An 18,275-nucleotide genomic window follows, 5' to 3' on the forward strand; every position below is an offset into this window, starting at 1 on the left:
ATGTGAGTGTGCACTATCCACACAGACTTCACTTGTACTCATTTACATAATCTCTCACACACACACACATAGATATTCACCACGCACAAGTTAATGCCAGCTCAATTAAAATAAATACCGGAAAGCAAAACAAGATCCATCTCAAATAAAGCACTGGATAGAGAAATTGAAGTCAGGTGGCAAGCACTTTCACACAGGGAAATGTAGATTTGGATTTTGTTTTCCCTTAATAATAAAAACCTTCATTTAAAAACTGCATGATGTTTACTAGTGCATCTTTAACTAATATTTAATTTATTTTATTTAGTTCGATGATCTGAAAAAAAAAAATCAGCAAGGGGGAAACACTTTTTCACAGCACTGTGTTTGTGTGTGTATATATATATATATATATATATATATATATATATATATATATATGTGTGTATATGTATATATGTATATGTATATATGTATATATACATTTGTTTAATTTTATCAGTATATGAATTATATGCTGAATATATGTAAAATAAATATTTATAAAAGTTATACACATTATTTTTAATAAACACTGATTACCCCAAATATATTTGATTAAATATTAGTTAAGAATAAAATAAAATAAATAAAAACTTTAAGATTCTTATCAAAAATCATCAAAAATATGTGCATTAAAACAAATTAGTTTATTTTTATATGAATTATATATGGGGCTGCAAGGTGGCGCAGTGGGTAGCACAATCGCCTCACAGCAAGAAAGTCGCTGGTTCGAGACTCGGCTGAGTCAGTTGGAATTTCTGTGTGGAGTTTGCATGTTCTCCCAGTGTTCACGTGGGTTTCCTCCGGGTGCTCCGGTTTCCCCCACAAGTCCAAAGACATGTGCTATAGGTGAATTAAGTAGGCTAAATTGTAAAACATATGCTGGATAAGTTGGCGGTTCATTCCATTGTGGAGACCCCAGATTAATAAAGGGACTAAGCTGAAAAGAAAATGAATGAATGGATGAATTAAATTTTCTAAATGTTTAAAAATATGTAACATTTACATGTAAATAAAATTAACTTTAAAAATATACTCAATTAAACAACCCCAAAAACTATGTGTATATATCAAACAAAAAATATATATATATATTTTTTTCATATTAATAAATAAACCCAGTTTTAATAGTAGTATTCACTCTGCAACCTCTCTGCCAAAGAACTATTTGACCAGAGTCAAATAAACTTTCCTGTTCACCATATAATAATTCAAAACAAAGCACCCAGACACAGAGTAAGTTAATCCCCATATGAAATGAGCAACACTGACCGCAAAGCCTCCTGTTTGATTTCCGTCATACCAAAGCAAGCAGTACATGCTGTTTCCTGTGCGAGTTACAGAAACCACAGGTTGGTCACATGATCAGCCTCCACGCTCAGCTCTGTTCCGCTCCACTGTTGTTCTGCGCATCACTAGGAAGTCAATCGACCCCTTTTTAAAGTTAATAAAGCGTAAAACAATGCCAATATCAAAACTATAACTCACGAGGAAGAACAAACGAGGAAGAAGATAGACAGACGAAGATGGAGACCTCATTTTTAGGTGAGAAGTTCGATTATATGATTGAATAGACAAGGGTGAAGCAGATACACACACACTTCTGGAGACTCGCACGCAATGGTGGAGACATGTCTGTATATGTTATTGCATCAGATAAATAATGTATATCAAAGATGAGTGCCTGTTTGTGCATTTATAATATGAGGCAGGATGTTTTATTTGCAAATGATAATTAAATTTTTTTTTACAATAATTAAATACTACATATGTTTTTTTCTGTATTTTAAAACAGTTTTTTGTGTGTGTTTTAATTATGTTTGGTTTGGAAAGCGTCATATTTTGTTATCTCATCCAGTAAAATTACTTGTTTTTTAGGGTCTGTAATTTTGCTTTGGAGTCACTGTGTTAAAAGTTATTGTGATGGGTGCTGTAGGCCTCATCTCACTAAAAACAAAATGTCATCTATCTATTAAGTAAAGTATTTACATTATACACACACTACCAGAGTTTAGGATCAGTGTGAGATTTAAATGTTAAAAATTAGCCTTTTCTACACACTAGGTTCGCATTTATTTGATCATAAAATAATAAAAACTGTAAAAAAAATAATTATAATTATTTTTTATTTTAATATTAATATTATTTAACTTACCAGCCAAGACTTTTAATGTTAAAAAAAGCCTTTTCTACACACTAAGGTTGCATTTTTTTATCATAAAATAGTAAAAACTGTAATAAAAAAAGTGATATATTATTTTTAAATTTAATATTAATATTATATAATTTACCAGCCAAAAGTTTACATTTACATTTAGTCATTTAGCAGACGCTTTTATCCAAAGCGACTTACAAATGAGGACAAGGAAGCAATTTACACAACTATAAGAGCAGCAGTGAACAAGTGCTATAGACAAGTTTCTGGTGTGTAAAAGTCTAAGAAGCAAAGCATTAGTAAAAATTATTATTTTATTATTATTATTTTTTTGATCAGTATGACTTTTTAATGTTAAAAAAGCCTTTGACACACTAAAGCTGCATTTATTTGATCATAAAATAGTAAAAACTGTTAGAAAAAAAGTGATATATTATTTTTACATTTAATATTAATATTATATAATTTACCAGCCAAAAGTTTAGGATCAGTATGACTTTTTAATGTTAAAAAAGCCTTTGACACACTAAAGCTGCATTTATTTGATCATAAAATAGTAAAAACTGTAATAAAAAAGTGATATATTATTTTTTAAATTTAATATTAATATTATATAATTTACCAGCCAAAAGTTTAGGATCAGTATGACTTTTAATGTTAAAAAAAGCCTTTTCGACACACTAAAGTTGCATTTATTTGATCATAAAATAGTAAAAACTGTAAAAGGTAATATTTATTTTTAATTTAATATTAAATAACTGATTAAATATAATATTTTTAATAAAATATTCATTTAAAATAAATGGTTTCTTATTGAATGTAAAAAGGTAATTTATTCATGCAGTTCAAAGCTGAATTTCAATCTTAAGTGTCACATGATCATATTTTTGTTAAAACAAGAATGCTTAAAGATCAAATATAAATAATTATTGACAAATGTTCTGTATTTTAATAACTTTCAAAATGCAATTTATTCCTTTGATTTAAAGCTGAATTTGCAGTATTATTACTCGACTGCAGCAAACAGCTCATCATGTTTTTATTACATTTTGTATTAAAGTGTTTGCACTATCATGCACATGGTTTGATATTATTTTATATAATGCAATAAAAGAAATGTCTTATATCTGCCAATACCTGGCATACTGAACTACAGGTGCTGTATGTAGGTTTTTGACTTTTCTAAATCATATAATTACAATAACATGTTTGCAGTTATTTAGGAAACATGTTAAATGAACACACTGGTTTATGTTAAAAACAATGCTCAAGTCAGTTATTCATCTTTGAAAATGTGCGTTCAGTGTTGGGATGTCTGTCTTTGTTTTGGTCTCTATAATCAGCCCACTGCCAGTTTACCCAATTATACTTTAGCACGCTGGGTTGCCACGATGGAAAAAACACCATATTTAATTGAGAGGCAGATTCAGAGTTATAAAAATTTACGTGAAGTGTTATTTAATTAGCAAATAACATAAATTTGACAAATGTAAACATTAGCTGAGCAGCATAAATTGTTACACCGTGTCCTAACAACACACAAGGTGACACGACAGATACATTTTAATACCAGAGCCATTCAGACGTACCAAATAGTAGACTTCACTACAATGAAATGGTAAGGGTTAGAGACTAATCAATGCATATTAAACCTCTTTAACATTATTAAAAAGTACATGCTAAGTGACGGATATTTGTTGATTTGCACAAAGTCACAGTTTTACTGTACATTTTCAAACTGTTTTTTTTTTTTTATACAGTCCGAGTTAAACTATATGCTGCTGCTTCATTACGACAATAAATGACAGAAAAATGGCATTCAAACTCACATTGGTAGCATTCAACAATGAATAAAGCGCATAATTAGTACCTGAGGTGATCATTGTCCTAGTAGTTTATGCTCTGTTTAGCCGTAAGAAACAGAAACAGTTTCTAAAATAGAACTTTTAGGTGATGTTTGGAGAAAAACTCCTTTTAACATGAAATTATTATGTGCTGTTCGGGATGTTTTCATCCACTCTGGGGTGGTTTTGAGACTTAATTTGGCAATAACTTTCTCTGTGTTTCAGGAAATGTAATGATTTTTGGTGACAAATCTTATTTTGACACATATTTTAGGAAAATGCTTTGAAAATTTCCAAAAACTCAACAATACACTCTGGGCAAATTTACTACCCTTTCATTATGTTGGGGGCTGTTTTTGCCCCATTGACTTCCATTGGAATAACATTTTTGCTTGCAAAGCCGTGACACCATATAGTCATGCGTTCTTGATTGTTGCTGGTTTTCCCTGTTGGGAAGAGGTAAATTTTTACTGCTGATTATCAGTTGCAGTGGGAAAAAAAGCTTAGTTTTTGCCTTCTATATGAAGTGTAATGAGTCTGAGAGAGACCTTTGCACACTTATATTTATATGTCTGAGAAAATCAAAATAAGCAGCTCAGCTCTCAGAACACAGTAAACATAGTAAGTGTATTTATGCACACACACTATAATCTGCCGCTTTACTACATAAACTCCATATAAAAGCTAGAAACGTTTTAGCACAGGCCTACCTAAAGGGTTAATACTGCCAACTGATGATCAACAGTAAAAATGACAAATTATACCTCTTCCCAATAAAGAAAACCACCAACAATCAAGAATGCTTGATTATATGCTGTTATGGCTTTGTAATAAAAAATATGGACTGGATACGGGATGTTTTCATCCACTCTGGGGTGATTTTGAGACTTAATTTGGCAACAACTTTCTCTGTGTTTCAGCAAATGTAATGATTTTTGGTGACAAATCTTATTTTGACACATATTTTGGGAAAATGCTTTGAAAATTTCCAAAAACTCAACAATACACTCTGGGCAAATTTACTACCCTTTCATTATGTTGGGGGCTGTTTTTGCCCTATTGACTTCCATTGTAATAACATTTTTGCTTGCAAAGCCGTGACACCATATAGTCATGCGTTCTTGATTGTTGCTGGTTTTCCCTGTTGGGAAGAGGTAAACTTTTACTGCTGATTATCAGTTGCAGTGGAAAAAAAGCTTAGTTTTTGCCTTCTATATAAAGTATAATGAGTCTGAGAGAGACCTTTGCACACTTATCTTTATATGTCTGAGAAAATCAAAATAAGCAGCTCAGCTCTCAGAACATAGTAAGTGTATTTATGCACACACACTATAATCTGCCGTTTTACTACATAAACTCCATATAAAAGCTAGAAACGTTTTAGCACAGGCCTACCTAAAGGGTTAATACTGCCAAATGATGATCAACAGTAAAAATGACAAATTATACCTCTTCCCAATAAAGAAAACCACCAACAATCAAGAATGCTTGATTATATGCTGTTATGGCTTTGTAGTAAAAAATAAAAGCCATTATAATGGAAGTCAATGAAAAACAGCCTCGAATATAACATAAGGGTAGTCCATTTGAACAGTACACAAGGGTTAAACGTATTTAATTAAGAAGTTATATAACTGAATTAAACGGTATGCGTACAGTATGTATTAAGCCCCCAACCCCAATACTGACTAAAACTGAACATTACCTCTCTCCCACAGACCGTAGGCTTCAGTCAACAGAATCCAATGGAGGAGCTTTCAGTCCATCTCCTCTTCCCGAACTCCGCTTGGTTTTATTGGGCCGCAAAGGCGCTGGAAAGAGCTCAGCAGCAAACACCATCCTCGGCCTTGCAGGAGGCTTCGAGACCAACAAACCCACTGAAGAGTGTGTGAAGAGGCGGGCAGACGTGGCGGGACGGCGGGTTACAGTTGTGGACACTCCAGGTTGGGAATGGTACTACTCTGCGAACGGGACTCCCGAATGGGTCAGGAGGGAAACCAAGCGGAGCGTGTCTTTATGTCCTCCAGGCCCTCATGCTGTACTTCTAGTGGTACGATCCTGCACATCTGTAACAGCTGAATACCATCAGCAGATTGAAGAGCATCTGGAGCTGCTGGGAAAAGCGGTGTGGGATCATACATTAGTGCTGTTCACCAGAGGTGATGAACTGGGCTCTGTATCAATCGAACAGCGGATCCAAAATGGTGGCAAGTCTTTTCAGAGGCTCCTGGAGCGCTGCGGCAACCGGTTTCATGTTTTGGAGAACAAGCGGAGGGTTGATGACGGGTCGCAGGTGAAGGAACTGATGGGGAAGATGGATCGGCTGGTGGAGGAAAGAAGAGGCAGATATTATGGGATGGATCTGCTGCTCCTGGAGCTAGAGGTGGAGAGCAAACGGAGAGCGAGAGAACGGAGGAAGAAACAAAGGTTGATGGAGGCGCAGACACACCGGGGGACCATCAGAGCCGTGCTGATGAGTGAGTTACTGCTAAATTTTTCACATTAATATTATTTCACAGAAAAAAGTTAAATACCTCAGCTGAGAGTAAAAGCTTTTTATAATATAAGGAAAGAACAAGAAATTCACACACTTGAACACAAAACATTTTTGGCCAATAGAGGGATGCTGAGGAATGTAAAACAGCATGCAATCAAACATTGAGGAAAGTGCTGATAAAATGAAGCATTTAGAGGAAGAATTAGAAATAAAAGACATAGAAATAATCCAATAAAGAGCAAAAGAGCTGGAGAAAGAAAGATAAATAAACATACTGTGAGAAAACAAATGAAAAACAGACAGAAGTTAAGAGAGAACAATATTTTTGTATGTGCAGTAAAACGGTGAGGGATAATTAAGGGATATTCATGGTTTGCCATATGTTAAATGATTTTAAATGCATAAAGCAGAAGTGCAATTAAAATCCTTTAATAAATAGCAAGGCATAGATTTTCCTGCTTCTTCCATGGTCATATGGCATGTTATAAACTAGTTAAAACTACACTGAAAAAAAATATTCAAAGATGATTCCTTGGATTTACTCAATTTTTTTACGTTAAGTGGTTGTAAACAATTTATTTGGGCTGAATTTAAACAAACAAATTAAGTTGAACATTGCTCAATTTAATTTGCTTGTTTAAATTCAACACAAATAAATTGTTTGCAACACTTTTGCATGCAACACTTTTTTCAGTGTAGCTTTGGTCTTTGCGGCACAATATTTGACTAAATTTGTCAGGTATGACCATAGACTGGACTTAATTACAGACATAGTATCTGTGACACCATGCGTGGGTTTCTGAAGAGCGCAAATGAAGCTACCAGGGGGTGGAGCCAACTTACAGAGAGCCAAAAATGGGCAAAGAGGTATGGGTGGAGCTAGAGATGCCTGGTATATTCAAAGACGATTCCTTGGATTAACTAATTTTTTTTTACGTTAAGTGGTTGTAAACAATTTATTTGGGCTGAATTTAAACAAACAAATTAAGTTGAACTCAATTGCTCAATTTAATTTGTTTGTTTAAATTCAACACAAAGAGCTTCTGAAGAGCGCAAATGAAGCTACCAGGGGGTGGAGCCAACTTACAGACAGCCAAACATGGGCAAAGAGGTGTGGTGTGGGTGGAGCTAGAGATGCCTGGTAGCATTTTTCTTAGATCGTTTTTTCTTTCGTTGAAACACCTATTAAACAAGATTTGTTTGTGTTCTGACCACATGCTTCATTAAATACTATATTATGTGTTTACTGAGTTTGGCCATTTGAAAACACAGTTTTAATGCATTGAGTCATGTACGTTAAGCATTCTTCTTATAAATGCTAATTACTCTAAATACTTCAAAATCAGCATGTGTTAGTAAATGATAGGCTATTTATAAAATCCAGGCATAGCACTGTTTGGCAATGTTTCAGATGATAGTTTTATAGCCTACAGTGTGATAGCAAATCTATGCCAAAATGAAACTAAACGCTAGAGGATAACAGGCCTGCACGTGAGGAAATTGGTGCCCATCATCTCATCACCTGTGCGCACAATGAACGCTCTCGCGAGCGAATTTATATCTAACAGCACATGTGCGCGATCATTTCTCACGTGCTGGCTCTTCTCTTTACTCGTGCAAAACTTTTTTAAATTTTTGTCAGCCTTGGAACAGGACTAGGCATGGGCCGATATAAGATTCTGACGGTATGATAACCTTGAATAAAAATATCACGGCTTCACGGTATTGTGATCACTGCTCTAAAATATATTCTTTTTAAATGACTGAGTTAAAAACAACAACTTTTTCCCCTTTTGAAAACAATAAATTTAGATAAATATTTTAAAATATTTTGGAGCAGTAAACATGTCAGGTTAAATAACTCAAGTGAATCGTTGACTTCTGCTGTCTTCATTAGTTTCAAAAACACAGATTTCTATACAATTTAAAATGGCATCATTGAATATCTTTTCAGCTGGGGATACTGTTGTCCTAAAAAAACAACAACAAAAAAATCTTACATATACCTTAGAAATGGTATAGCAGAAAATTTTGGTGGTTTTAAAACGTTGACTTTTCCAAAACGGTTATCGTCCCATACCTAGACAGGTATGGACTCTGGTTATGATGATCCAATTCAGATTTGATCTGTATGGACGCCTTTTCCCTATTAAATAAAAAAAATATAGGCTATATATCATATGCAAGTCATAATATGAAACTATAATAGACGTACTTTCTTATAGTAATAATAAGTGATGACTTAATTTCAATAATGAGATATTTCTCATAATAATGAAACTCTCATCATATTGACTTTCTTGTAATAATAACTTTATCACAATAACGAGACATTTCCTCATAGTAATTACTTCATTATGGTAATAATGGAAAGAGAAAGAGAGAGTAATGCCAAGTTATAGTCCATATCCATTTACTTTTTACAGGTGTGCTGACTTTAACAGTTGTCTTCCTTTGAAGTAGCCATGTAAAAAGTGGAATAAGCACATCTAGATGGTTAATTTTGCTGAATAAAACCCTTCGGTATAATACAACAGTGCTCCATTTCATGTCAGGCTTTATTCTGCATTAACCACCTGGACATGCGTAGGGCCAGACAGAATCTGCAGGAATTTTTGGCTATTTCTGCTGAGAATTTGGTAAAAAGAATCTATGAATTTATGTGGAATTATTTTGGAAGTATCGTAACGAAAAACTTAATATATGAAATAAAAAATAATATCTTTTAAACTTTTATTTAATGTACATTTATTCATTAATTTTATTTTCGGCTTAGTCCTTTAATTAATCCGGGGTCGCTACAGCGAAATGAATCACCTGCTTATCCAGCACATCTTTTACGCAGCGGATGCCCTTCCAGCTGCAACCCATCTCTGGGAAACATCCAAACACACTCATTCACACTCATACACTACGGACAATTTAGCTTACCCAATTCACCTGTACCACATGTCTTTGGACTGTGGGGGAAACTGGAGCACCGCAGGGAGTTTTATTTAATGTTTAAAATGCAAATCCATCTAGATCTATTTATTTGGTAAACAAAGCAAGTCTCTCATATAATATATCAACTAATAGACAGGAAATATGACTTTACAAACTGTAATGTAAACAAGGCCCAATCTCAATTCTATTTTTGTACCCCTACCCAGAGGCGTTGCTAGCCATAAAGCTCTACTGGGGCACTGCTCCAACCCCTCCTCCTCCTCCTCCTCCTCCTCCTCCTCCTCAAAAAAAAAAAAAAAAAAAAAAAAAAAATTATATATATATATATATATATATATATATATATATATATATATATATATATATATATATATATATATATATATATATATATATATATATAAATATAAATAATAAATATTTATTTAAAAAAATATAATAAAAAAAAAATATATATATATATATATATATATATATATATATAGTGTGTATATTTTTTAAAATAAATATTTATTATATATAAAAGTATTCTTGTTATTATACAATTGTTATTCTAAATAATCTTAAATGTAACTGAAAAACAGTGTTTAGACACAACTGGAGTGATGCTAAGATCATTTAAGAAATCTTTTGCATAAAAATTAATTTTATTTGAATGAAATTCTATAGACAATTTAGTAAAATACAAAAAAATGATGTTTTATAGAATTATCTGTTGTCTTAGACTTGACACATGGCAGAGAATTAGGTTTGTTAAGTCTTTACCTCCCTGACACCTCATCCCTCCTCATCTCCTCATCCCTCCTTTTTGCTTCATACAAATAAATCTATCAGGAGCCATGCTTAGTAAGATCACCATCATATTGTTTAAACTTTAGTTTTGTCGACTAGCTAAACAAAAAAAGCTGTTACGCTGGTTTTATAACGAATGAGCAGCGCGTGACAAGCAAGTAGCCTACTTTTTTGGAGCGCATGTTAACTACCGGGACTTGCACCGGCAGAAGTGCAGCGCGTGAGAGAGGCGCGCGTGTTCTCTGCGCACACACGGAGATGCGTCAGTTTGCTTTTTTATTAAACACACTGCTTTCACTAGCGTTGGTTCGGTTGCACATAGAGAATAACGTCTTTATTTTGGAATTACCACTCTTAATGAAAACACTTGCATATGAAGTAAATCATATCTCAATGCATTTACTGGGGCACTGGAGATTTTTACTGGGGCACGTGCCCCAGTAAATTGGGTCTAGCGACGCCCCTGCCCCTACCCCTACCCCTTCCCCTTGGCCCTCACAACCGAGGGTTAAGGGGAAGGGCTTCAAAATTTACCCCAAAGAATGGAGACAGCACTACAGCACCTGCACACGTCATCATATGTCCTCGCGATCTCTTGCTTTATGTGAGATCAGACAATGGCGACTGCTGTAGTTATTCCAGTTGTGTTATTTTTTGGTATTTATCTTCAGGAAATCACTGAGGGCATATTTTATGTAATCATAACGGTCTTATGTGGCAATAAGATCGTAATGTACTGTGTATTTACACAGTGTCCATATTCATCTATGTAAACCCACAAACACAACATTAACATTATAGCAGACACTGTAAAAAGCTCATTCCCAGCCACTAGACTTTACTGACTGGGTACTCCAGTGTCATTGAGTGACAGAATGTTGAGGGACTGCTGTAAAGGAGTTATTATAGATCGCAAAATTTCACGTTTTTTTAGCGTTTTTTTTTTTAAAGCATGATGGCAAAACATGAACACGGTTATGAATATATTAAAACATATGTTTGTTTGTCATAAAAATTCGTAATAATGACAAAAAAATACTAATTTGTGGATCTCCTTACTTCCGGGTTCAGCAATACTGCCGTCGTAGCTGGTGTATTCTGGGAAATTTTCTTACACCTTGGTTTCGAGTGAGGTCCTGAAAAATCTTCATTCGAAGGGGTATTCCCTCCTTCCCCTTACCCCTACGCCTTCAAGCTAAAGATAATTGGGACACCCCTACCCCTTGGTGTGCATGTGCAAAACGAGGGGTAGCGGTAAGGGGAAGGGCTAAGGTGTAAAGGGGCTAAGAAACACTTTTATATTAGTCAATAATATAATTGAAATTAAATTTAAAAACTGATTAAATATAAATTTAGACGCATTTACACAAGTGAATTAATAGACTCAATGATGGGCTACAAATCTGCAGAAATCAGCGGATTTCTGCACGGTCAGATTCCATGTGTGCCTAGACATGCGTTATCCCTTATTTACATCAATAGCTTCAATATTTAATATGTTGCGTTGTTTCTTCTGTCTCTGCTAGGTGATAATCCACAAATTGAAGACTTGGAAGACAGAAACCTCTTCTCCAGAGGTTCACGGCGTCTCCCGGAGCTGAGACTGGTTCTGCTGGGAGAAAGAGAGACAGGGAAAAGCTCTGCTGGGAACGCCATCCTCGGAGGACCAGGATACTTTCAAAGCAAAGAGGCTACAGAGGAGTGTTCCAGACAGCAGACAGAGGTGTCTAATAGACTGGTGACGGTGGTGGATGTGCCCGGATGGGAAGGCGGACCTGAGGGAATTACTCCAGAGAGAGTGAAGCGAGAGATCGGATTGAGCGTGACTCTGTGTCCTCCTGGCCCTCATGTATTTCTTTTGACATTGAGAGTGGATGCGTTTGTTCAAGCACAGGTGGTTCGGGAGCACATGGAGCTTTTAGGAGAAGCAGTCTGGAGACATACACTGCTTCTGTTCACGAGGGGCGACCAGCTACGAGAAGGAGTCACAATTGAGCAGCACATCCAAGGAGGAGGGAAAGAACTTCGCTGGTTGGTGGAACGATGCTCAAATAGATTTCATGTCATCAGCAGCAATTCATCTCCAGAATCGCAGATTTCCAAAACACAAATAACAGAACTTCTGGAGAAGATTGAGAAGATGGTGGCGGGAAATCGCTGCGAGGCATTCTTGCCACTAGTTCACGAGATTCAGGATTTGGGAAGACAAAAGAACGAGAAGTTTCAACTGAGAGTCAAGGAGTTCAATGAGAAGCTTCAACGGCAAGAGGAGGAACTAAAGAAGATGAAGGAACGTGAGGTTAGGAGCATTCGGTGGTTCTTCGAAAGACGCAAAAAAGATAAAGTGCAATCTCCTGGGAAGGCTGAGAGAGAAGAAGTGCAGTATAAGGGTGAAGATGACCGGAGAAGTGTGATGGGTGAGCTTGAGGAGAGGATGGCTTGGTTAACAGAAGACAAGGAGCAAGAGTTGCAAGAGCTGAGCTCTAAACTGAGCAAAGTCATGGTGAGTTACGATCAATTATTGAAAGAGAAAGAGCAGCTGGTGATGAAACTAGAGGAACAAGAACGTGAGGGGGAAGAAAAAGTGGATGAACTTCAAATGAAGCTGCTGGAAGTGGAACGCTTGGGTGCATTGATGGAGCAAGAGCAAAAAGAGAGAGACGCTGAAATTCAGCATGAACATATGGATGCGATGAATGAGCTTGTAAACCAATTGATGGATGCTAAAAGAGAGAATGAAAGAATGAAAGGGAAGGTTGAAGAGATTCAAAAAGAAATGGATGCATCACAACAGAGGCATGAAGAAGAGATCACAATGAAAGAAAGCAAACTGAAAGCAAAGGACAATGACATTGAAAAGCTTTCAAGAGAAATTGAGGAGGTGAAACGCAATGCTGTGAACACGAAAAAAGAACAAACTGATAAAGATGAGAAGAAAGAGAAAGAGATGGACAAGCTGAGAGAGGTGATAGAGATGATGACCAAAGAGATGGAGCAGCTGCGAATGTCCTATCAAGAGCAAGTGAAGACGACAGAAGCTGAGAGAGAAATGCATGATAATGTAGTCGAGAAATACAACACGCTCATTGACAAGCTTGTTGGCAAAGATGAGGAAATAGAGCGAACGATGAGAGAAAAAGAAAATGAGCTGCATCGAAATGCTGAAACGCAAGAGAAACTTCAGCTAAAAGAAGATGAAATGGTCAAATTAAGGCAAAGAGATCAGGAAAAGGACAGAGAAATAGAGACACTGATGGAAAGCATTACTGAAAAGCAGAGAAACATTGAAAAGCTAAGAGATGTGGTTCATGCAAATACTGAAAAACACACAGCTGAACTAAAAGCTCTGGAGGAAGAGTTGAAAACAAAAGATGATGAAATAATCAAATTAAAACAAGGCGAGCAGGAGAAAGACAAAGACATTAAAATACTAATGCAAAGCATTATCGAAAAACAAGCTGAAATTGACAAGTTAGAAGACAATGCACAAGAAAATGCTGATCAACTAATACATTTACAAGAAGTAATCAAAGAAAAGGAAGGAGAAATAGAAAAATTAAGTCAAAGAGGCCAAGAGAAAGAACGAGAAATTGACATACTTAAGCAAAACATCGCCGAAAAACAGAACGATGCTGAAAAATTAAGAGACAGCATCCAGGAACACATTACGCAAAGTGCAGCTCAACTTAAGCATTTAGAGGAAGAGGTGGAAATAAGAGAAGAGGAAATAACCAAATTAAGACAAAGAGACCTGCAGAAAGACAAAGAAATTCACACACTTATGGAAAACATTGTAGGCCAAAAGCAGGATGCAGAGCAATGTCAAAACAGCATGCAAGCAAATATTGAGGAAAGTGCTGCTCATATGAAGCGTTTAGAGGAAGAATTAGAAATAAAAAACAGGGAAATAATCCAATTAAGAGCAAAAGAGCTGGAGAAAGACAGAGATATGAACACATTGCAGGAAAACATTAAAGAAAAGCAGACAGACATTGAAAAGTTAAGAGAGAGCATTGAGGAAAGTGCTGCTCAACTACGGCGTTTACAAGAGGAGCTACAAACAAAAGAAGATGAAATAACCAAATTAAATCAAAGAGATCTGGATAAAGACAAAGAAATTCGCACACTTATGGAAAACATTGAAAGCCAAAAGCAGGATGCTGAGGAAAGTAAAAACAGCATGCTATCAAATATTGACGAAAGTGCTGCTCAGATGAAGCGTTTAGAGGAGGAATTAAAAATAAAAGGTGGGGAAATAACTCAGTTAAGAGCAAAAGAGCAGGAGAAAGACAGAGAAATGAACATACTGTTGGAAAAGATTAACGAAAAACATGCAGATGTTGAAAAGTTAAGAGAGAGAATTGAGGAAAGTGCTGCTCAACTACAACGTTTACAAGATGAAATAGCCAAATTAAACCAAAGAGATCTGGAGAAAGACAAAGAAATTCACACACTTATGGAAAACATTGTAGGCCAAAAGCAGGATGCTGAGGAATGTAAAAACAACATGCAATCAAAAATTGAGGAAAGTGCTGCTCAAATTAAACATTTAGAGAAGGAATTAATAACAAAACACGGGGAAATAACCCAATTAAGAGCAAAGGAGCAGGAGAAAGACAGAGAAATGAACATACTGTTGGAAAATATGAACCAAAAACACACAGATGTTGAAAAGTTAAGAGAGAGAATTGAGGAAAGCGCTGCTCAACTACAGCGTTTACAAGATGAGCTACAAACAAAACAAGATGAAATAGCCAAATTAAACCAAAGAGATCTGCAGAAAGACAAAGAAATTCACACACTTATGGAAAACATTGTAGGCCAAAAGCAGGATGCCGAGGAATGTAAAAACAGCATGCTATCAAATATTGAGGAAAGTGCTGCTCAAATTAAACATTTAGAGGAGGAATTAATAACAAAACATGGAGAAATAACCCAATTAAGAGCAAAGGAGCAGGAGAAAGACAGAGAAATGAACATACTGTTGGAAAATATGAACCAAAAACACACAGATGTTGAAAAGTTAAGAGAGAGAATTGAGGAAAGTGCTGCTCAACTACAGCGTTTACAAGAGGAGCTACAAACAAAAGAAGATGAAATAACCAAATTAAATAAAGGACGGATGGAGAAGGACAAAGAAACGGACACAGTGATGCAAAACCTGAACGAAAAGCATCGTGGAGATGTAGAAAAGCTGCAGAACTGCATTCGGGAACACATTGAAGAAGGTGCTACACAATTAAAACACCTCGAGGAAGAGTTTGACGTGAAGATGGAGGCATGCAAAAGGAAACATTTGATGATGGAGGAGGAGATGGAGAATGTTAAGAAGCAATATGAGGAGACTAGACTGAAAATTGAGATGAAAGAGAATATCATCCATCAGTTACAACAGCAGTATGAAAATGCTGAACGAAGCTTGGAGGAGCTGAAACAGCAAAATAAAGAAGAGCAAGAGCGAAACAATATCCTTAAAGACGTGAATGGAGAACTGGAGAAAGGGCTGAAGATTTCCGATGAGCGCTGTGAGGAACAGACTACAGAATTAAAGGGGTTAAAAGAAGAGATAGATGAGGTAAAACTGCTGCTTGACGAAAAGGAGAAAGATTTGCAAGACATGAAGGTGTATTATGAAGGAAAACTAAGAGAAAGGCATGAGGAGAATGAGATGAGGGATATAGAGACTGAACAAGACCTTCGAAAGAGAGAGAGAGAGGTAGAAAGGAGAGAAGAGAAACTGCTAACAAGAGAGGATGAAATTAATAGGAGAGAACAAGAGATAATAGAGGAAAAGCAGGATATGGAGGTGCAAATGTACAGGATTAGAGAAGAGGAGAAGAATCTGGAAAACGAGAGTGAGAATAATAAACGTCTGGCTGAAGATCTGCTGCGGATGAAAGAGGAGGTTCAGAAAAAGGAGGAGGAATTGAAGGATAAAGATGATGTTTTAAACATGCAGGAGCAGGAGATTAAAGTTAAAATGGATGAGTTGCAAGCAACCGAGAATATACTGGAAACTAAACAGAAGGAAATTAAAGATCTGACTGAAAAGCAGGAGAAAAATATGGAAAACCTTAGACAGAAGTTGGAGAGAAACGAACAAGAGCTGATGGAAATGAAGGCGAGTTTTGATAAAGAGCAACAAAGGCTTAAAGAAGAAGAAAGATCTTTGGAAATGCTCAAGGCAAATCTGGAAACCAGAGAAAATGAGCTTAATAAACGTGAGCAGATGTGGGAAGTAAAGACCCAAGAGCTTTTAAAGAGCTCAGAGGAACTTCAAAACAACAAATGTGCAATGGAGAAATGGCAAGCCGAGCTGAGGAATCAGGAGCATGATCTTCTGCAGAAAATTAATGGAGTAGAAAAAAAGGAGCAAGAACTTGTTCAGAGAGAGCTGGAGATTGAACTCAATCTTCAACAGATGCAACATCAAAATATGGAAAAACAAGATGATACACAGCAGGTTTCATCTGACGAACGTGAAATGGAGCTTGAGAGCATCAGGAGAGCATTGGGAAAAATGGAGAAAGAGGTGATAAAAGTCGAAGAAGCGATTTCTCAAAGAGGACAGAAACTAAAGGGTGAGGAAATATCTTCAGAGAAAAGACAGAAAGTCATGCAAAATAGGGAAGAAAGCGAGAGACAGCAGCATGAAGATGTGTTACACAATCTGGACAAACAGCAGGATGTTTTGAAAGACCTAGAACAATCTTTAGATACCAGAGAATCAGACCTGCGCCAACTGGAATTGGAGCTCACTATGAAAGATAAAAACATGGCTGAAAAACAAGAACTCCTGCATAACCGAGAATTAGATCTTAAGAAGAAGGAGAGTGATGTTGAAAGCAAAACACAAAAGCTTGAGCTACTAAAAACAACACTAGATGGGAAGGAAAGAGAGCTTGAGGAACGACACAATCAACTTGATTGCAGAGCGCTGGAGTTAAATAATAATCGAGAGAAGCTTAAAAAGAAGCGGGAGGAACTTGAGAAATGGGAGAAGTACTTGTATAACACAGAGCTCAAACATATTCAACATGAGTCTTCCTCAGGACATCAGCAATGGACAAACTCTACTGAATTCAATGGTGAGCAAGCAGACGTTGAAGAATTCAATCGAATTTACAAGAAATGCACAAGAAATGAAAAAGAAAGTGAACGGCGATTGGATTTAGCTACTAATAACTATGAAATCAACACATCAGTACAGAATCAAAAGATTCAACATATGCTAGATGCCCTGCAAATGGAGGAAAATACTGATGGTGAAAGTGAGGAAGACTTCTTTGAATCTTCAAGCACCAATTTCCAACCAACCCAACTTATAAGAGTACCTGAGCTAAGACTGATGCTTTTAGGAGACTCCTGGTCATCCCGTCATCCAACAAGATGCACAATTGTTGGTCCTGATGCAGATGGATCCAACCCTTGGAAAGGAGAGATATCCGGCAGACATGTAACCATTGTAGAGCCTAAAGGCTTAAAATGGAGATCAGGAACTGACAGTAAAAGCACATTTCAAAAACATCTCTCTCAAAGTGTCTCTATGTGTCAACCTGGACCACATGCCTTCATCTTGGTTATACCCTCTTATATATCCATCACTAGTCAATACAGACGAGCAGTAGAACATACAATGTCTGCACTAGGAGAAACCTCATGGAGGCATGCTATTGTTCTGCTTACCTGGGGGGAAACATTGGGAGAGAGCGTCCAGCAGCATGTTAAGAGAAACAGTGACCTGGAAAGACTGGTTCGGAGGTGTGGAAATAGATGCTACGTTTTTAACAATAGACATCAGGAATCAAACGTGGTGGTGTTGCTGGAGAAGGTTGAGGAGATGCTGGGAGTAAACAATGGATGTTACTACAAACTGGACTGAAAGAGAGCATTGATGACTGTTACTAGTAATTAAGTTATGATAAATAAGTATAGTAGATGGTTGGCATTAAACACTATTTATGTGTTTAGCAGTAACCTACAGTGCATTTGAAAAATAAAGATATGTTTTTCAAAAATA

The 18,275-nt window shown here is 36.2% G+C and overlaps 1 protein-coding gene across 1 annotated transcript; it reads left to right on the plus strand.

The window, feature by feature from the left end:
• The first annotated feature begins 1,500 nt into the window (after positions 1 to 1,500).
• Positions 1,501 to 18,275, plus strand: si:dkey-185m8.2 (trichohyalin). The gene is made up of 3 exons (XM_056460995.1): positions 1,501 to 1,566; positions 5,739 to 6,497; positions 11,782 to 18,275. The coding sequence occupies exons 1-3, from the start codon at positions 1,548 to 1,550 to the stop codon at positions 18,135 to 18,137; spliced, it is 7,134 nt and encodes a 2,377-aa protein (XP_056316970.1). The 5' UTR covers positions 1,501 to 1,547; the 3' UTR covers positions 18,138 to 18,275.

The sequence above is a fragment of the Danio aesculapii genome, chromosome 7, assembly GCF_903798145.1.
Source record: "Danio aesculapii chromosome 7, fDanAes4.1, whole genome shotgun sequence".
NCBI lineage: Eukaryota > Metazoa > Chordata > Actinopteri > Cypriniformes > Danionidae > Danio > Danio aesculapii.